The following is a 22,832-nucleotide window of genomic DNA, read 5'->3' on the forward strand; positions in this document are numbered from 1 at the left end:
TTTTTGGCTTGGATTATTTTTGCCTTCTTCATCAATCATAGCATTTACCACTGAACCCTTGTGATAAAGTATTATTGTACAGTTCACCCTACAATTCACAACGCAGTCAAGACCAGTTTCTATTCTCATTTTGTATACCTCCTCAATGTATAAGCAATGTAGAGATTTCTTGAAGGTCTTCTTGAAGAGTCGTAACTCTAAGTCTACTTAAAATGTAAGATGACTGATCCCAATTTAATTGGACTCGAATGCGATCTCTTGCTTTTTTGCTAGTGGTATGATTTTTTTTAATCTTTCTACAGATTTCCAAAGTATCTTTGTGTTCCATAAAACTGCAGTTTGCACATTAAATATATTTCTGTTTACAATAGCTAAGATTGTATGATAATCTTGGCAAAGGAGTTATATTCAATAAAATTAGGTCAAGAAGCATACCGAACATGTACACTTTAATAACAGGTTTTAATGAATTTTTTAACTAGGTGTTCAATCTCTCATTTAAAGAAAGATAGTTAGCATCATATTACATCGTATTATTTGTAATGCTCCCAAGGATTTTTGCAAGTAATATGGGAGCTGATATAGCATCTCCATGTAGCTACTGGGTATAAACTCCATCTAGATCAGATCTCCATACCTAGGATATGACCCTTGTACTCCTGGTCCAAAATGGAGTCTGTGGTTTAGTCTCTGTACTCATATTTCAGAATGTAGAGTAGAGGATGAGATGAAAAGATGGGACCAAAAAAAAAATCCCATTTTAGTCATCTCTTGAAGAGGTCTCCTAAGAAATGACATGAAATACCTTATCTATAAATTCTTTTCCAGAATATCATCACATTCAAAAAATAGCTTTAAGGGTGTTTAGAAGATCTTGTACTTATTTCAGGTAGTGATGGACCTAGTTAGAATTCAAGAGTTCTTTTATTAAGGACATTATAGAGGATGTATATTCAAGTAGACAACTGGTTAGCACAGGGCTTGATTTAGCAAACCATATAAATTTACCCATTCAATGTCATTAATTTCTAACTTTATTATTCTGAAGATAAATGAAATAAGTTACATAAAACTATCCCCCCCAAAGGAGTTAATTATTGAATGAAATCATTAAAGGGAGACACTAGAGTAAGAAAATAAATATATTTGGCATATTCCAATTTCATGGAGGTTTTTGGTAAGTAATATACACTTACAGACACGATCATATAGATTTGAGCTTCTATCCTATATAAACATCTTGACATAAGATAGTAATAATATTTAGTAATAACTTCACCATTTGCAGTTATAGTTATCTTTGATTTATATAGATGTACATGTAGATTGAAAGATAGTGGTAAAGATAATTCTGAGGACTTATGATCATTACTGAATTTGTAGACATAAGTACTCTTAATATTGAAAACTACACTGAAGTTTGCTTATTCCTATTCTTACCATTCATTAATGATTTTTTAAAGCACCAGAGAAGAAATGTGTTATTTTACTATTAAGAAACTCAATTTTTTACTAAATTGCATGCCTTATAAATTGCCAGTTATAATAAAACATTAGTTTTGAAGGGTGTTACAGTATTGTAATGTGGTGGTAAAAATAAAACAGATTATTAAGTAAATGGAATAGTTCAATGGGGATTTTTCCAAGTTTTATTCTTCTCATGTGTATGTTGTTGTAATAAGATTTTTTTATTGCTTTAATTCATCACATGTTAATTATAGTAACTACCCAATACTCCCTTCTTTAATGGATTAAAATTTTTGCTTTAAAATGGGAAAAAATATTTTAAGTTTATTCTTTAGAAACTGTGATCATTTTTTTCAGAAACTTTCTTCTAAAAAATTGCCTTTGCTATGTAAATTCTGTGTGTGTGTGTGTGTGTGTGTGTGTGTGTGTGTGTGTGTGTGTGTACATGCATGCATGTCACTGCAGATTGAACTCAAGGGTGTTATACCTCTGAGCTACACACCCCAGCCCAGCCCTTTATTACTTTTTTAAACAAATTCTCACTAAATTACCACACACCGGCCTTGATCCTGCAATCCTCCTGTCTCAGCCTCCCAAGTACTGGCATTGCAGGCACATGCCACTGCACCTGGCCCTGTGCACTTCTTAAAAACTCTTAGGTCTATATGAAAGGTTTCTCATAAGAAAAATCTACGAGTTGTCCACTTTTTCTATGGACATCAAATTATTCTATGACTCTTTTTATTTTCCTACTATATTATCTGTGTTGTTATTAAATTATTAAATAGAATAATCTTAAATTCTAGTTATTATGAGATCATATAAAATTCATTTGTAAATTGAGACATGTCAAAGAATAGAGACATCACACTGGTATTTTTTCTCATACTTATTATTTTACATAAATGTTATCTAATAGTAAAACAATATCGAGGTATCTGTGTTAAGATGCTGAGCCTTAAAGTTTGTTCCAGGTTATTATAACACTGCAACATTAACAGAAAAAATAGAGAGAGATAAAAAGATGTAATTTAGGATATACATACATATAGTAAATTATATGGTATATATCCTTATATATAGTTTAGATATATAAAAACCATATATATATATATATATATATATATATATATATATATAGTTTTCACATATATATGCGACATATATATGAACATATATATGAAAAGCAATTTATGGAATGACATACATTATTTTCTAAGCCTTGTTGTAAAAGGAAGTTTCATATTATCACTAGCTACTACAAATTACTACAAATACATTTAAGTCTTGATTACAAAATCTCACATTGCTATAAATTTTTAACCCATAATTTTGTTCCAGTTTTTTTTTTTTTTATTATCAGCACGTAGTCAATATTCACTTGTGGAGATAAAAATACAGGCTCTTGGTACTTACATCTACAGAGATTTTTGTAAAAAGGAAGCAGGAAGTGTGTGTGTGTGTGTGTGTGTGTGTGTGTGTGTGTGTGTGTTTTGTTCCTAACATCAACCAATTCTGTTACCAGTGAGGTGTCTGTCCTACAATTCAATTCAATTTAACTACTTAGAATTAGCCACCAACTCCTCAGGCTCAGACTCAGGATGCCTCACTTCAGACACCAGATGCAAGTTCCAGGTCTCCAGGCTACCCACACTTCCATGCACATTGGCTGCAAACTCAAACCTAATCCCACACCTCTTCCTTCAAATATGATCACAACTGACAGGGCCCAGAAAAACTTTATTTGCTCTTGTTGGCTTGTTATAAGGAGTACAAATCAGAAACAGGCAAATGAAAGAAGGCTTGGGGGAGGGGAGCTTGACACTTTCAGAGCTTCTGTGGCCTTTCCGTGCACACCAAGGTCCCCTTACCTCAATGTGCTCACCCACCTATCTGCAAGTTCTCTGAACTTTATTGGTTAGGGGTTTCTATGGCAGTGTTTTTTTTGGTTTTTTTTTTTTTTTTTTAGGTAAGCACATTCGAGTTTTTAAAAATCACCATTGGTGATAACCACTAGTCTTCCTCTCCTTGGAGGTCAGCCAGTTGAGCTGAAAGTTCCAACCCAATCATTGCTGAGTTTTGCTAGTGACCAGTTCCAGCCGTGAAACTGTTTAGTGGTCCTGTCGCCAGTCATATAATCAACATAAGAAAGTCACTCATCACTCCAGAGTTTCCAAAGGTTTTAGAGGTTGTATGCCAGGAACAGAAGACGAATACCTAACATTTATTTATTTTTTTTATTATTCCATGAAGCATGAGTGATTTTTTTGCCATTGTATCAGGAAAGTACTATAGTAAAGGATATTAATAGGATTAATTGGACAGGATTTTCAAACACTGTAACTCTTAGGAGTTTCTAATTAGAGGAATTAGAAGAGAACCCAAGTACTATAGAGGGTTAAATCCTCAGTAGAAATTGCCCTATTTAGGTCACCACTCCCTTTGGGTATAGTATTATTAGTGGCCTAACTAAATGGATGACTAAAGTCATCCTAGAAAAAGACAAGATTAATTTACTGGCATGAATTAAGTCAGGGATCGGTGCACTTTTTCTGGGAAGGGATAGATAGTAAATATTTACGGTCTGTTGTGACATGGTCTCTGTCACAACCACTCAATTTTGACATTGTACCAGCAAAGCAATCAGACAGCATGAAAGTAAAGGTTGTGGCTTTGCTCTAATAAACTATTATTTACAAAAGCAACTGGTAGACCTCATTTGACTCATGGCTTTAGTTTGTCTACTGGACTAAATCAGATACAAGCACATTCATTACAAAGAATAACTAAAATGAATGATGAAAAAGAATAATTTGTTGATATCATCCTGGGTTTTGCCTGTTGATTGCTGACAAGTAAGAAATTTTTTTAGTACTAAGTCCACAAAATTATTAAAATTGTTAGAAATTCTATATGAAACTTGTAGAATTCATGAAGTTATTAAAGCTGTATCCTAAAAATGGAATATTCCCTTTTCATATATATTTACCCAAATTATGCCTTATGGTAAAGAAAATCAACAACTAAAATAAAAATAATAAACAAAATAAGATAGAAGTTGCACTTCTTCCTTTGCCCAAGAAAATATGTCATTTTGGGTTGATTTGTCAAAGATGCAGAATGAACAACTTTGACCAATAGAATCTAGTCAACATTTATAAAATACCTTATACAACAATAGCAAAATATATTGAACCTAGAAATAGTCATTCATGAGCTATCCCTATGTATTTATTAAAGTAGTTAAAACAAGGTGGTTATGGTAGCACTCATCCATAATCTCGGTCTTTGGGAGGCTAAGACAGGTTTAAGGCCAGTGCACAGTATTTTAATGAAGCCTGGTTCCAAAATGAAAAGGGCTGGAGATATAAATTGACTCTGGTTTCAATTTCTCACACAGTTAAAGCAAAAACTATAGCAAAACCAAATAATGGCAAGGATGCAGAAAAACTCAGTCTCTTACACACTGCCGGTGTGAATGTAAAATGGTGCACCAATCTGGAAAATAATTTGTCAGATCCTTTGAAAATCAAACATAGTTAACACATGTCTTTGTAATCACGTTACTGGCCTTTTATTGCAGAGACATGGATATTTACGTCCACACAGAAACCTGCATACTATTATAAAAGCAGCTAACTCAAAACTTGAAATAACCAAAAGATCCCAACGTAAATAGTAATTAAACAAACGTATATACATACCATGGGATACTAATCATCTAAGAATGAACTGTAATACATACAACATTAGGATGGATTCCAAGATCACTATACTGAGTGCAAAAATGCTCCCTCGACGATCACATGGTACATGATTCCATATGTACAGCATTCTTGAAATTGCAGAATTACAGAAATGGGAGGAAGATCGGTGGTGCCAGAAGATATTGAGGATGAGAAGAAAGAGGAACAGATATGACCATAAAGTAATAGCACACGGGATATATTTTTCAGTGATGGAATAGTGTTGCACCTCGGCAGCAGTGGTTACACAAATCTATGCATATGTTCACATGACATAGAACTATATCCACACTTTATACCAATGTCAGTTTTCTCATTTTGATGTTTCACTCTGCTTACCTAAGACGTAACCATCAGAGGAAATTGGGTGAATGGCACACCAGACTTTTCTGTACTATTTTTCTTACATCCAGTGAATTTATAATTTTTCCAAAATCAAAGTTTAAGAAGGGATGAACTCTGGAAAGCAATCTTTTAAGAAAATATTTATATTCCATAAATTACTAAGGTTTTCATTAAGATGCCATGTTTCTCTATTGAGTTAATAGCTTCTTTGCAACAGTTGACTAACCCAAATTATTTATATACAGGAAGATTACCATTTGCTCATTGTTTCTTTTAATTAAATAACACAGTAAATATGCTATAAATGTTATACTTGCCATGTCTTAAATACTGATTTATAACTGCTAATGGGTACCAAATGATTAAGTACATGAAAGTCATTATTTAATAAAATTTAATACATTAGTTGCAACTTCATTATTGACCTTAAGAGCAAGCACTTTTGCTGGAGCTGTCAGCAAGGAAACAAAATGTGACTAATTTTCTACTTCCTTCTATTTAAAAACGGGATTAATGAATGTAAATATGCCCCAACTGGATATCTTAAAAGCTTCAAGAACACATACTTTGAAAAACCTATGTCTAAATTATTGGACCATTGCTTATTCTAGAATAGAAATTAAGCCCTTCAATGTATATTATTTAGACTTAAAAATTACTATTAAAAGGCGCTTCCCAGATAAATTTTTGTTTTTATACTTTAAATTATCTCCTTTGATAAATCTTTTTTCTTGAGAATACTTATTAAGCTACTAGTCTTTGCCATTCTTTAATTATTAATAGCTGTATATTCAAGCATGTCTCATATTCTGCCTTCATAATTCAATAACAAAATGAAAATGCCCACAAAAACATGATAAAGAGCTTAAATACTCAATAATATTTTAATTTTTAAGTGAATGGGGGAAACATTCTAGAGGAGAAATATCTTCTAGAAAGTAAAAATACAGGTTTGTAATCTCTTGTCTATACTTTTTCTTTACAGAGTTTTTAAAATATTCATAATTACAAATAAGGCCAGTATGTGGCAAGATCTGAACCAATGTATAGCTTTATACTAGTGTCGATATAATCCAGGACTGCTCACATCCCCACCTTTACTGTAGCCTTATAATCATGTACTGTATAATGATGTGCTGTATCCATTTTCAAAACCTGAAATTTCTGACATGATGCAGGTCTGGTCCCAATGGTTTGGAGTGAGATTAGAGGCCTGCCCTAGCAAAGTGTAGGCTACCTATTTATCTGGCACAAAAGTCCATGAGCACAAGACGCAGGACGAGCAATTTGACAGATAATCACTAAGCTGGCTGTTATTTTATGAGTGAGAAGACTGAGGTAAAGAGAGGCTGGACCCCAACTGCAGTTGGAACACAGATGGGCTGTGTTTAGAGATTATGCTTTTAAGACTGAAAGATAGCAGTGATGGGAGGAAGACTAGGTTTCTGGGATGGAAGCACCGGGATTTTGTGAAAATTCACATCCATCCCAGCAAAAGTCTAAAGTTTAGGAAATTGGCAGGCTCTTGTTCCACAATGACAATATTAGAGAATCTTTTTTTCGACAGAGAGAGAGAGAGAGAGGAGAGAGAGAAAGAGAAGGGGGGGATTGGGAGAGAGAGAGAGGGATTGGGAGAGAGAATATTTCTATTTTAAAAAAACACACAGGAAAACTGACCTCAGGCAGGCCTCTCTTTTATGAAGATCACATGTCAAATTCTACCCTTTTACCCTAACTTCCAAGCAACTATTTAAAGTTATTTATTTATTTATTTATTTATTTATTTATTTATTTATTTATTGTGGTACTGGGGGTGGAACCCAGAGGCTTTCTACCTCCAGGCTATACTCCCAGACCTATTTTTTATATTTTATTTGGAAACAAGGTCTCACTAAGTTGCTGACAGCCTCACTAAGGGCTTCGAACCTGTGCGATCCTCCTGTCTCAGCCTCCCCAGCGTGGGGATAACAAACGTGCGCCATCACGCCCGGCTCTAAAGCCTTATTTTTTAAAAGGAGGATGTAACAGTCTGCATCCCATTAATCAAATGAAATACCTGCAGCTGGGTTACCAATTTTAAAAAATCTAAATCATGATTTAAATTTTTTAATTTTAATTTTTTAGCTTAGTTCACACTTTTGGAATGTGAGAGTCAAAATAAGATTGGCCCCACCTCTGGCAAAGACATCACTGGCTATGTGATTATTTGGCAGATGGCATTATGAGAGGAACACGAGTGAGGAGGAGCAATAGCCTGATGAGACTGGAAGCCAAGAAGCAACTGAGGTGTCAGGAGGATCATATTAATCTTTTCCAGTGGCGAGCCTCCAGTAACCTCGCAACCTTCTACTAGACCCCACTCTTTTTTTTTTTTTTTTTTGGTGGTACTGGGGTTCCTGGATGCTCTTCTACCTCCGGGCTACACTCCCAGACCTATTTTTGCATTTTTATTTGGAAACAGGGTCTCCTAAGCCAGCGTGCGCGGCTAGCTTCGAACCTGCGCGATCCTCCTGTTTCTGCCTCCCAAGCGCGGGGATTACAAGCGTGCGCCACCACACCCGGCTAGACCCCACTCTTAAAGGTCCCACCAGCTCTTAACATCATCATGCTCAGGACCAGGCTTTCACCACATGAACGTGGATCACCAAACATCTGAGGAAAACATCAGCCATGAAAGAGAGCAAAATAAATCATCAATGAAAAGGAACATAGACAAGGCAGAGGAAATGCAAGAGAAGAGATTGCATCCATGAAAGCAAAACAGGACACTTTTTTTTAAATGAGAGGACTACAGTATAGGATAAGGTAAAACAGATGAAAATGAATCATATGGCAGCTGAAAGTTGCAAGTTCAACAAAACTTTGAAAGACTTAAGTCAATGAAATTCCCAAGAATGTAGTTCAAAAAACAAAAAGAAAAAATTAGAGAAGCAATTAAGAGATAAGCTTAGAGGTTATTATAGAGTAGGCTTCTAGGAAGAGAAGCACAGTAAATGATGGAGAAGAAATAATCAATTTATGAAAAAGTTTTAAGAAATTGAAATCCCTGAGTCTCTAAACGAAGAAACCTAAGGGCCTGACAAAATGAATTTAAAAAGAAGACCAAGGCACATTATAAAATTATGAAACAGCAAGGGTAAAAAAGAAAATTTAAGAACTTCTAGAAAGAAAGAAAAAAATTGATAACAAAGGGAAATAATTAGAATGTCCTGGGGTTTTAACTAAGGCAGCACCAGATTCTAGAAGATAATGAATAATACCTTTGTATTTCTAAGAAATAATATCTTTAATCTTAGAACTTCATAGGAAGTTCCTATGGTGTGGACAAGGGTCACCCAAAGGCCCATATGTTAAATCCTTTGCCTCCAGGGTGGTGCTATTGAGAGATGATGGAAACTTGAAGAAATGGGGCATAGCGGAAGGAAGTTAGGTCATTGGTGGCATGTCCTTGTAGGGGATATTGGGACTCTAGCCCCTTCTTATTCTTTTTTGCCCCCTGGCTGTCATTATGTGAGTAGATTCTTCTACTATGCAATCCCGCTATGACATAATGTCTTACTCAGGCCCTAAGATAACAGGATCAAGCAGTAAGGGACTAAGACCTCTGAAACTGTGAACCAAAGCAAATCTTTCCTTTTTATAAAGTTTAATTATCACAGATATTTGTTACAGTAACAGAATGCCAGCTAACATAGCACCCTGATTAGAAATCAAGTGAGAGTATAGTATAAAGTCATTTAGAGGCATACTAAGATATGACAAACTACTTCTGCTTGCATGAATCTTTAAGATGTGCTTCCACAAATTTGGCAGTTCACCAAAAGAGAGTGAGAATGAGGTCCAGAAACTTGATCTGAGAACCACGAATCCAGGTGTAGAGGGGCACTGTTCTAGATTCGGATTGATCTGAGAACCACTAATCCAGGTGTAGAGGGGCACTGTTCTAGATTCGGATTGATCTGAGAACCACTAATCCAAGTATAGAGGGGCACTGTTCCAGATTCAAAGAAACCAATGAAACTGGTAGGCTATAAGATGAAAACCTTCCTGGGGACAAGAGACTAACAAGATTTTTTTTTTACTGTGCTTGAATATGAAAGCTTACTGATAGCTGTGTGAAGTATTTCTAGGAATTTTGCAGGGAATTGAAATTAGTGTATGAAAAAATTAAACTCATGGAGATTCCTTTAGAAATAAATGTATGAGAAATGAAATATAACCATGAAACTTTCCTTGGACCAGCAATAATCAATGTCATAGTGATGTAAATACTGATAACTGATTTAATGAAGTATAAAGACTAAGAGATGTACATCCCAAATACTGTAAAAGGAGTCAATAGATAATTACATAAAATAAAAATTTTAAGTAAGGAAATTAGTGAAAATATTGATAAAAACCCAAAATTTACTAGAAATACAGATAAAAGTGTTTAAAATTATTACTTTTAGGGAATACATGAATTTGAAAGTTAAATATTTTTATCTTTCATATATTTATGATAATCGCTATATACTTTAAAAATTTTGATATATAAAAGACATTTTCACTCCATTGCAATTATTCTATAAAATATTAGTATTATCTTATTAATACTTGCTTTCTTATCCATAATACTAAGTAAGCCATGTATCATGAACGTTTCTCCTGAGTCATCCTCATTCCATTGCTTCTGCACACATGTGCTATATTTCTTTAGGAAGAATTGCTACAATTGATATGCTTGGTCAAAAAAATTATTTAAGGTTTTGTTGCATGAGCTAAAACTTTCTGGAGGAAACCATTAAAATGAGTAGAGACAGAGGTTTGGTTTACAATGTTCTTTAATTTAATGAAAATACTTGCTCATTGGCGGTGTCCTGAATATTAAAAACTATGCTGTTTGGTATTATTTGCTTTGTTAAGAAAATAATTCTTATTCCATTAAGTGATTTAATCAAGAATAAATGTTAAATCATATTTAATATTCTGTCATTTATCAAGTTGCCTTCATTAAAAATATACTCCATGCTCCACAGATAAATTCTTTGCTATTTAGGTACATTGCAGAATGATTTGTAAAATACCATTTTAGATGACATATCTGGAGCATTGTGTTGTGTATTAATACATGAATTTTTTGAAACCAGAATTGAAATGGTAGATTGGTCAACTGTGCTGGAAGCAAATTCACTAAAGGTTTATAATTTGTTCTAACGTTTTGAAATATAGATAATATGGATGACTGACTCAAGGAATTCTTTGTTCCCTAGTATTTTATGTTTTATACCTTTATTGGTACACTGGAATTATGCATTACAGTGAGATTCAAAGTGACACAAACATACATGCACACATTTTTTGGTATATTTCCCTCCACATACCCCTATGCTCCTCTCACCTTCCTCCTCATTTTTGATAGTGAGGTTGGTAGTGATACCTCCACACAGGGACATAACATTGTTTGAACTGTTTCCTTTCTTGAACTGCCTTTGCCTCCTCCAAAATTATCCTTAAGATCATTTTATTTATTTATTTATTTATTTATTTATTTATTTATTTATTGGTGGTACTGGGGTTCCTGGAAGCCCTTCTACCTCCGGGCTACACCCCCAAGCCTGTTTTATATATTTTTTTTTTATTTGGAAACAGGGTCTCTTAAACCAGAGAGGCTGGCTCAGAACCAGTGCGATCCTCCTGTCTCCGCCTCCCAAGCGCAGGGATTACAAGCGTGCGCCACCACGCCCAGCTCTTAAGAGCATTTTAAAGAAGCCCTTGTTAGGCGAATGTGATAACCACTACACTACAGAAACCAACTGGCAAGTACAGTGTGAATATATGCCATTGTCAACATGATCTACATTATGATGTGATACTATGGTGCACCAATAAAATAGGAAGAAAGAAAGGAAGGAAGGAAGGAAGGAAGGAAGGAAGGAAGGAAGGAAGGAAGGAAGGAAGGAAGGAAGGAAGGAAGGAGAAAGAAAAAAGAAAAAAATAAAGAGGGAAGAAAGAAAGAAAGAAAGAAAGAAAGAAAGAAAGAAAGAAAGAGGCACTTGTTATATAGTTGTAGATCTGTATTTGCAAAACTGAAGAACTCATATAGCCCTCTGTAATCCATGTGCTGTTATTTTTCCTTGAAGGGGCACTGCAATTGCCGGCATTGTGTTTGGAATTGTGTTCATCATGGGAGTCATTGCTGGAATCGCCATATGCATCTGTATGTGCATGAAAAACAATCGTGGGACCCGGGTGGGCGTTGTCAGAACCGCTCACATCAATGCCATCTCCTCTTATCCTGGTAAGAAAGCTGCTTGCTCTGGAAGGAAGAGTTCGGTTTCTTAGTTATTCCCTGTTCCTTAGAGACAGAAGGAAACATTAAAGGCTCTCACTGAAATAATCTCAGATTTTCTAAGGTATTTCTAAGTAAATGGAGATGGAATCTCTAACTTTGAACAGAGATTACTTAGATAATAAGTAAGTGAGTAAGAGAATCCATTCTGTATTTGACAATATTTATATTTCCAATGGTCGTCTCATTGACTACCATTGCCAGTTAGCCAGAATTAAGATAAATACACAATTCACACCCACTGTGTCTACCTGCCAGGGAGTCCTGACAAGTCATTATAGAAAAAAGTATATTATATGTTTCAATAAACTGGTGTCTGATTCAATAGTAGATATGTCTTAAGGAAAAGTATCAAAGAAGATTTTTATATGTTCTCATTATGATAAAAGAATTCTCAAAAGAGAGCAAAGGCAATATATTAATAACTTGACAAGTATTACAAGTATTTGTTGAGAATCTGCTAGAAGTTCCCCATACAAATATATTGAGTATATGTGATTCCAAAGAAAATATGTTGACATTTTGCATTAGAAATTCCAATAAAGCTTTCTTGGCCCATCTGCACATGTACAATTTAATGCACAAAAGGCATTCCCTAACTTTTAATTTAATATACAAAGGAGTGTCCTAACTTCAACATACCTATAGAAAATAATTTTCCATCCACACTGATGTTCTCTCTCAGTTTTAATAAAAAAAATAAAAGAAGGGCATATTTTCTATATAATCTTCTCCATGTATTGATTTTATATTTCTTTCTTCCTTTTTTAATCTTTTCTCATCAGCTTCAGTTTGAGGGAGCAAATTCAGATGCATGTGGGAATGACAATTTCTCCAGTTTCTTTTTTCTTTTTTCTTTTTTGCGGTACAGAGGATGGAACCCAGGGGCATTGTACCTCCGAGCCAAGCCTCCCAGCCCTATTTTTTAATCTCTTTCTTTTTGAAACAGGGTCTCACTGAGTAGTAAGTAGCTGAGGCTGAGGCTGAGGCTAAGTAAGGAGTTAAGTAGCTGAGGCTGGCCATGAACCGTGATCCTCTGATCTCTGCCTCCTGAATGTTGGGATTACAAGCCTGCACCACTACGCCTGGCTCCAGTTCCTATTTTGTCCATTCTTCTTCTCCTCTAAAATTCTCATGTTGCAGTGCTAGGGCTCAGTCTTAAGTCTTCATCCATACCATACTGACATTTTATTTAATTACATCATTTGGCTTCACAGTAATATGTAATATTAATATGATAATGCTTTCCAAAGTGGTATAATATTTTAATTCTAAGGCTCTTTTCTGAATTTCAGATTTATTTTATCACAGTGCATGTTGGACATCTCCTCCGGGATGCCTAGTATATATACCAAATGTGACAGTTAAACCTGTATTTCTGATCTCACAAAATCCTCTTTTTCATAAGCTTCTTGGTTTCAACTGTCCAATTGTTCAGACCAAAAATCTTAGAGTCATAATTGATTTTTCTTTTTCTACATGCAGTCTACCAAGAAAGCTTCTCAGTTGTACCTGCAAAATATATTCAGTTTCGGACTGCTTCTCACAGTGCAAAGAGTAGAACTACTGTTACTTCCCTGGTGAGAGTAACACTGCCAGCTCTCACCTCCATTACTGCATTAAGGTTCTGACTGATCTCCCAGCATCTGGAGTCTATTGTCAACAAAGCAGCCAGAGAAGCATGCCATTTTAAATAGATGTGATATCCTGTCCATCACACTTGGTCTCTTGCTGTTCCTTGAACACACAAGGGGCCTCCCCATCTCAGAGTTTTGCCTAGATGCCTGACTCCTTTTGATCAAAAGTCACCTCCTAAATGAAGCCTGCCTTAATCCTCTTTTAAAATTGTAATATGCCCCACCCCATAGCACTCAAATTTCTTATCTATTCTACTTTCTTTCCAGGGTGCCTTTAATTTCCTAAGATATGTATGTTTTACCTAACCTAGTTGTTTATTGTTGAACATTCAACACCTCTGTATAGAACACTAGCTCCACGAAGCAGGGATCTTGGTCTATTTCATGCATCTCTCTCTCCCAAGCATGTAAGTCCAGACTGAGCACATAGTGTGCATTCAAAAATCACAGCTTAATGGACAAAAAAGCTCACAGTAAGACTCATAGCTAGAGAATTGGCCCTAGGTTCCATGTTGGAACAGACAGCATTTACTCATTATGAGAATGTGCTAGTTAGCTTTTCATTACTATGTTGAATTCAAGAGAAAAACAACTTAGAAGAGGAAAGGTTGATTTGGGCTCCTGGTTTCAGTGGTTTCCATCTATGGCCAGTTGGCTCCATTGCTCTGGGCCTGATATGAGGTGGAACATCATGGCAGAAGGACATGTGGTTGGGAAGCAGAAAGAAAAAGAGGAAGGAGTGAGAAATAGTCTCTGTATGCACCCAGTGACCTACTTCCGCCAATTACGCCCCACCTGTCTACCAATTCCATCATCTCCCAGCATTTCATTCAGCTACCAATGGATTAATAAATTAATAAGGTCAGAGCTTCCAGGATCTAATCACTTCCCCAAATCATCACCTCTGAACATTGCTGCATGGAAGACCAAACTTGCAATACATGAGACTTCAGAGGGGGAGACACCTTATATCTATACCATAACATAGAGCAATGTGCACTTCCAAATATTACCAACTTGTCAAGAACATTGTTAGAATCAATGTAAAATGTAGGGACTAAGATACTAGAAAAAGAACATCTGGAAGTATGTATTTTTTAGTCTTTATATCTCCCTATTCCATCCCCACCCCCGTATTAGCTCATAACCCAAGAGAAGGACAGAGGAAAGTCAAGCAGAGACATTAATTGAAGAGCAGGCAGGTAGAAGTGCTCCACAGATACCATTCTAGATATACATTTGTGCCGGGCATGCTGGCGCATGCTTGTAATCCAAACATTTGGGAGGCTGAGACCAGAGGATGGTGGTTCGCGGACAGCCTCAGCTAATTATTGAGGCCCTCTGCAACTCAGTGAGACCCTGTTTCAAGATAAAGAATAAAAAATTGGGCAGGGGGTATAGCTCAGAGGTCAAATGCCTCTGGGTTCCATCTCCACACCCGCAAAAAAAAAAAAAAAAAAAAAAAAAAACGATATACATTTGCTTGGTCAAAGACTATAATTAAAATTAATTTTAAGATATTCTAAAATGTTTTAAAATATTTTCCATTTTGTTTAACTTTTCTGTAAGTTCTATACTTGAATAAAATTAGTATATAAAAATACCACTTTTAAGTGAAGGTCGTGTGTTTTATTAGGACTGAAGGCTCTATTTCGTGCCTAGAAACATGTTTTCAAATTTTATAGTACCATCGATTATACTAGTAGATCACAGCCTCATGTTGTGTTTTCAGTAAATGCATTGTTCTGGAAAGTGAATAATGGAAGAAACATAATGAACCTTATGCTGGAAGCATCTTACTGCAAAAAGAGTAGATTCTGAAAACATAATGTGCTTGATTACTTCTCATTTCCTTCTCAAATTCACTAATTAAGCTTTCACTTAAAGGCTCAGGAAACACCACATAATAGTATTGACTGCTTTTTAAAATCTTTCATGTGTGGAAATACAAAACACTTTTACCCATATTAATTAATTAACCTTGCAATAGTTTGGATAACAACCCAACTTATTGTGTTGTATAGCCTAGAAGCCAGAAACATTAAGAGAACATAATTTGGCTAGGGTCGTCTTACCCCATGCTGATAGTAGACACTATTGCTCTGCACTAGAGGAGATGTCATTCTGCTGTCACATCTAACCCTTTGTTGGATAATGACCTTCCAAAAGTAAGCTTTTCATTTCTGCCACTTTGAACATACTAAAGAGATTGACCTCTTTCTTTAATTGCAATTATTTTTAAAGTGGTCAGTGTGAAAATAAGAACTGTGTGTCAAGTTGTGCGTTGACCCTTTTTTCCAGAACTTCAATGTAAACAAAGCAAAGTGATCATGTTAACCTTGTTTTTAAAAAGTAAGTTTATCTGATGCTTATATATCTAAAAGAAGATAGCATTGTAAAACCAAAACAAAAGGCTTGACAAGGATATAAAGATTAAATGTCAACAAAAGGAAAGCAAGGTATTTCAATGCCATCGTGACAATTGAGATGTGAAGAACAGTACTGAGTCTCCTGAAGAAAAAAAGAAAAAGACACTAAATAGATAAATGATGGACAAGGGGCAGGGGCTTTTCCTAACAGAAAAATGCTAAATGAGAAATATAGGAGAATTTCTTGACCAGGTGATCTTTTTTTTTTTTTTTTTTTTTTGGTGGTACTGGGGGTAGAACCCAAAGTCTTTCTACCTCTGGGCTATACTCCCAGACCTATTTTCTATTTTATTTGAAAATAGGGTCTCACTAAGTTGCTGAGAGCCTCACTAAGTAGCTGAGGCTGGCTTCGAACTTGTGAGATTACAAGAGTGCGCCACCATGCCCGGCTCCAGGTGATCAAATTTAATAGCACTACCGAGAGACTCATAAACCCTTGATTATGTTACACAGAAAAAAAATAACTTCATGTATGGAATGTTCTGTCTGGAAGTTCACATTCTGAATATCAGCATGAGAAAATATCTACAAACTGGATTTGGCATTCTTTTATATACATAAAAGAATATATATACTTTATATATATCAATATATTATATAGTATGTAAATATTACATATAATTGTATTGGTGTATTAAAATCAGACATCTTAATAGGGTACAAGATGCTAGAGGCCTACATGTACACATCACTCATTTAGCCCTTCCTCAAAGCCCATCCCATTCCTTCCCCCTCCCTCCTCATGTTTGTTAACAAAACAAACAAACAAATAAAAAAGAATTGACCCAGAGGTTAAAAGAAATAACATTACCTTGAGACCAGAGAACCACAATTTGAGAATACTGAATCAGAGCAGCCCTGAGTAGTGTTCTGTAAGGCAAATTCAGAAGAGGTCTTGTGTTCTTTTGTTGTTGGTACTGAGGATTGAACTCAGGAGCATTCTGCCTCTGAGGTACATCAATAGTCCTTTATTTATGTATTGTTTGTTTGTTTGTTTTGAAACAGGGTCTCACTAACTTGCTAAGGATCTAAGTTGGCCTCTAACCTGAAATTCTCTTTTCTCAGCCTCTCGAGTACTGGAATTACAGGAACATACCACCTTGCCCACTCAGGAGAGGTTTGTTTATATAGAGGATTTCCATGGAAAGTTGTTTTCAGGGACAGTTCATTGGCCAGGTAGAAATCCTAAAATGCAAACCCATTTTTATTTATTAGTTAACTGGGGCACTCCCAGCCTACAGATGTTGAGGGCTGGGTATATTGACTTCAATTATTTATTCAGTCTATTGGAAGTTTTGTGGTTCGATCTTTAGCACATGAGTGCAATGGTCACACTCATATATCCTAATTCACCTTAGATAGGCTTAGCTTTATCGACTTCATTTTCTTTCACATACTATAAAGCAACCAGACTGTAATTTTTACCGTCTCTTGGAAATACTTCATTAAGAAATCAACACTCCATTTTCACCACTGAATTCATAAATGAAGGCAGCCTTATTAGTGTATGCTGTGAATGTGTGAAGACTTCTGAGTACTTGTGAAACCTTATTAAAGACCACAAACACATACTAAAGAAAACTTCATGTTTGTATTAAGTATGAAAAAACATTATGTTTAACTTCCCAAACTTCTCATGTGTAAACCCCAAAATGTGTAACTTCCTTTATAGATCAAATGTTAAACCTCTTCAGAGACCATAAATTCACACTAAAAAAATTCCTATGTTTGTAATAAATATGAAAGAAAACTTTTCATGTGTAACTTCCCTAAACTTCTCATGTATAAAAACCGAAATCCCATACGCAACTTCCTTATACATCAAAAATTCATTTAGGAGAAGTTCTCTGTAAAAATGTTATGACCAAGAACTTGGAGACACCACCCACACTGGAGGAAGCCAAGATGAGGTAATTAAGTTTTCACCCAGACAACGTGTTGCAGAGAATTTTAACAAACAATGAGAAGGCTTTCTTCCACATCATATTCATTATAATTTCAGAATTAATACTTCAGAAAACTTTCTGAATATTTGGCAAAGTAGTAGTAAATTTTTAAATGTTTTGCTATTCCATGGGCTGAGAAAACTAGACGGGCATGAAATCAAGGAATTTTTTTCTCTTGTGGAGCAATTCAGATCATGGTATCTTGTATTTCTCTAGCAAGTGCAATAAAGATAAAGATAAAAGAGGAAACTGATACATACACAGGTGGAAGGTGTCTTTGAAAATAAGTGAGCATCCTTGAGTATGAGGAAGAATAGGATCCAGTACTCAGGTCAGCTGCAAATGGGATCAGAGGTAGTTCATTAACTATAGCAGAAATAAGACAGTCATACAAACAGAGGCATCCAGTTGTAGATTTTGCGATCAGAATATAAGGATCTTCTCTCCTACTCAAGCTTATTTTCTCAGTGAAATAAGAAGCACATCTTCTGAAAGTAAAGAACATTAGGTGTTTGAGGTTAAGGAGAAAAAAGAAAGAATAAAATTAATCTCAGAAAGTGGGAAATGCTAGATAGATAGGTAGATAGATAGATGATACATATAGATATTTATGGTAATATACATATAGTTAGATATGTAAAGATATGTATCCATATTTATATATAATATATAAATGAAAAACTTAATATATGCATATATGTATGTGTATATGTGTTTCCAAGGAATGCAAAGGACCACCACACTCAAGAAAATGCTAATAAAATAGTGAGAACAGTCAGCATGATTGTATTCTTTTCTTGTAATCACATTAATCTGATGGATCAGATCCAGAATAGCCAAAATATTTTATTTAATCAGGGTTGAGGTTCTTACAGGCAGTAAGGAGAGAAAGAGATAAGAATGTTGCCCATAAATGCAAGGAAGGAATTTTAGTGACGGAACATAAATTTAAGCTAAAAAGAAGATATGAAGATATGAAAGAGGTAACATTAATTTAATTTTTTTAAATTGTCATCAGTAAATTGGAAATCCAGGTGAAGTCCAAGAAAGATGTGGTAGAATGGGTTTTCTAGAAAAATAGTGGTTGTCAGATTTATAAATTAAGATTTATAAAAATAGTTCCTTCACAAACATATCAAAGTTAGTCACTAAGCCAAACATGAGCAGGAGGGAGGGAGGAGGGATGGGGTGAGAATTGGGTAAGGGCTAAATGAGTGATGTGTGCATGTATTTCTCTACCATCTTGTACTTTATTAAGATGTATGACTACAATGCACCAAGAAAAATTTAAAAAATAAAAAATAGCACCATTATTTCTAATGACAGAAGTGAGCTATAGGATGTTTAAAATGTAACCAAATTCTTCCTTTCCAGCCCCAAATGATGCAGTTTCCTCCTCTTACTGGGTTCTTTGTCTGCAAAATTAAAGAATAAAGTTAACAGATTGTAGAAGGGCAAGTTGAGGATAGGGAAATAAAACCTTATTCTAATTCAAGGTAAGATAGAAAACACAAGCGCTCTCTCTCTCTCTCTCTCTCTCTCTCTCTCTCTCTCTCTCTCTCTCTCTCTCTCTCACACACACACACATACACACACACACACACACACACACACACACACACACACACACACGGAGAAGGGGACCCCAAAATAGAGTAGTCATTGAGATTCTTTGAGAGTGACCTTTTATCCCTTCTTAACTTGTATTGTTATCCCTGTATCTACGAACTTTCCCTAAATATGTCCTTTATTTAGGTTTCTTTTAACCCTTCCTGTTCCTAGGTACTTTGCCCTGCCTCAAAAAAAAAAAAAAAAAATGGTAGGAGATATCTGGATGGAGAGGAAGATGTGGACCAGATGCTAACTGTGTCTTGCAAATATGGATTTGAGGCAGAAATGGCTCTAAGTATCAATAATAATAAATAAAAAGTAGTATAATCTCATGGCATATGTGTTACAAATGAACTCAGGTTTGTAAAGGAGTAGGTTATGGTTTAAAAATCAGTTACAAAGATCACAAACACCCTGAGCAAATCCAGGCACTACAGACTATAGGATGTGAGAGAAAAATAGCTAAATAGCTGTTCTGGTTTTATAGTCTGCCAAGGAAGGCATCCTATCATGCAAATTCAGATTTTAATTAGAGTAAAATGGTCACATGAATGTTCACTTCCACTACCCAAGATAATTGTTTCACACATTCTTGTCCTTTCTTAAAACTCAAAACAACCCTGGATCTTTCTTCCTCTCCGCAGATGCCTTCTCAATAAATTTTATCTCTCTGAGAAATATCATAATCATAAAGCAACTTCCTTGTTTTCTGAGCTGGGGTTATGAAGTTAAGAAATACAAAGTAAGAGGAAACACAGGAACTTTTCTGGTGTCAGCCATTTTTTTCCACCAAGCACAATAAAAAGTGTGTATCTGTGTGTATGTCTGGGTTTGGGGTGTGGGAGGGGTTGGAAAATTAATCTGATTAGGTGAGCAAAGACTTCCTAGACTAAAGTCTACAATGATGGTTGTCCTCATTTTAACAGAGGGTGTAAAGCATGATAGGACTTGTCTTGATGTCATCTGAAAGGAAGGGGAACAATAGGTCCGAATATATCTTACATCTAAGGCCACTGGAGAGGAGAAACAGGCAGTACTATGTTTGTGTGACTGGATTGGGAGCAGTGGAGTTCTTGCCAGAAATTTGTGGGCTTTAAATACTTTTAAATACTCTGCTCTGGGCCAGGTTCAGGAGAATTATTAGTAGCAAAGTAAGGAGGAATGGAGAAGTTCCACTCCTTGAAAATATGAGGAATTGTTTTAAAAAATAAATCATCAGATTCACTAGTCTTACCAGATTTAAAGCCATTTAAAATCAGTGGTAATTAGCTGGGCGTGGTGGAGAATGCCTGTAATCCCAACGCTTGGAAGGTGGAGAAAGGAGGATCGCGCAGGTTCAAAGCCAGCCACACTGGCTTCTGAGACCCTGTTTAAAAAAAAAAAGTATAAAATAGGTCTGGGAGTGTAGCCCAGAAGTAGAAGGATTTCCAGGAACCCCAGTACCACCAAAAAATAAATAAATAAAAAATAAATAAAATCAGTGATAATTAAAATGAGCTATTTCTGGTATATTTGATATAAATATATCAAGATATATAACTGTTGAACAGAATAGTAGATTTGAATTTTACACACTTTAAAAGAAATGCAACAATATGAAAGGTAAGAATATTTGGTAGACATACTTAGATGATTTATCTTAACAGAAATTTAAAATTTAGAAGGTATGAGCTTTGATGCAAATATATAACAAATAAAATAACAAATGTAAAGCAGCATTAAATATATACTTTTAAATAGAGAAATTTAGAATGATTATGTATCAGCCATGTGAGAAAGAAAGCTAATATTTATCCTTACAAACAACACAGAAGAAATAATAAGGATGGGATGGACAATATGTTTTGTTATATACAAGTTTTAAACTTCAGAATGCTAGTAAAAAGTATATGATAAAATAAACCATTTTGACAATTACGTTAAGAAGAAAAGCATAATTTATGTGCTTGTTTATATCTTTGTACCTTAATTATCTCTCAATTATAATTAAGAGCCTAATTTATAACTTATTAGTCCATAACACAACAAATTCACCCAGTATGAATTTCTAACTTTAAACAAAATATTAAATAATGTAAACTCTAGCTATTTATCAAAGGAATGACAAAATAAAAGGAAGAGCAGTAGTTTTCTCTTATTAAATTAACATAATATTAAATTATTTTGTTCCGGTGTGCCTTATTGATACCCCAATAAGAGGAAACAGTTCTTTTTGAAAATAATTTTACAGTGGATTCTAAACAATGAAATTTACTAAAAAGTTTAACCTGGAAATAAATGGCAGTGGATTAATAGACAGCATTAACAATAAAGTCTGTGAAGAACATGTAAGAGAATGAAGAAGATGTTAATAATACAAAGTGCAAAACATAAATACACATCAGTTACTAGAAGATAATATATGAAGATTTTATTTGTTAAATTTTGATGACAATTATGGATGATTTTATTTCATTTCCAAATTTTCTAAAACAATGTTGAGTAGCTTTGATAACACCAGGCATCTTGGTATGAGTGGAATGAAATATTAATTTTTGTTAATTTTCTGTCCTTCAGTGTCTATTATTGTAAACAGCTATATCGGACATTGATTCTAAATGGCATATTTACCCTATTTATGTCAGAGAATTGATATTTGTCACGAAAGAGTCTCAAAGGCCTCATATCTCCACTGCATTCACACCTTGCAAAACTCATTTGACTATAAAAGAAGAACAAAATCTCAAGAAATCTTAATCTCTTGAGATTAATCAGGAATAGTAACATGTATAAATTTAAAAGCTTGCCTAGTACACCTTGTTATCAATTAGAAAAAAAGGTAACATAGTCCATCATTATAAAAGTATTATTTAACAATGTCTCCCAGTAACTAATAAAAAAGCTATACCATGTTCATATCATAATGAATTGTCCTTAAAATGCCACTATTAAACATTCTATTATCACTCTATCAAAATGCAAAGGCTGCTTTAATATACTTTTATTGCCGCACTGCAATTACCATAATAAAGTCCAGAATGATACAAACAGAGATGCACACACCACTTTGGTGTGTTTCCTCATGAGTGAAAAAACACTATTTCATACCTGAGATTTTTTCATTCACATTACAACAGCATATGCCACAAGGATTCCCACTGACATGTTCTCCAGCAGTTGCTATGTTGATGGCTGAGTGTGAACACTTTGTTACAGACACATAAACACACATCATGACCTCATGACAGAATGATGTTGAACCAATCTGTAGAATCAGTTTGTGTTTGTTTCTCAAATGAAAGGTGGGGATTGTATAAGGGTTAACTGAGTTTTGGGTGCAT

The 22,832-nt window shown here is 34.9% G+C and overlaps 1 protein-coding gene across 1 annotated transcript in view; it reads left to right on the forward strand.

Moving 5' to 3' along the window:
- The window catches only part of CYYR1 (cysteine and tyrosine rich 1), a gene marked incomplete at both ends in the record, with an annotated part of 110,729 nt that overhangs the window by 85,169 nt on the left and 2,728 nt on the right, over positions 1 to 22,832 (forward strand). The window contains one exon of the mRNA XM_080696351.1: positions 11,681 to 11,838. Within this exon, the coding sequence (XP_080552477.1) occupies positions 11,681 to 11,838 (158 nt within the window). The remainder of the gene's footprint in view (positions 1 to 11,680; positions 11,839 to 22,832) is intronic.

Source organism: Muscardinus avellanarius (assembly GCF_963383645.1).
Source record: "Muscardinus avellanarius genome assembly, chromosome: 5".
Lineage (NCBI taxonomy): Eukaryota > Metazoa > Chordata > Mammalia > Rodentia > Gliridae > Muscardinus > Muscardinus avellanarius.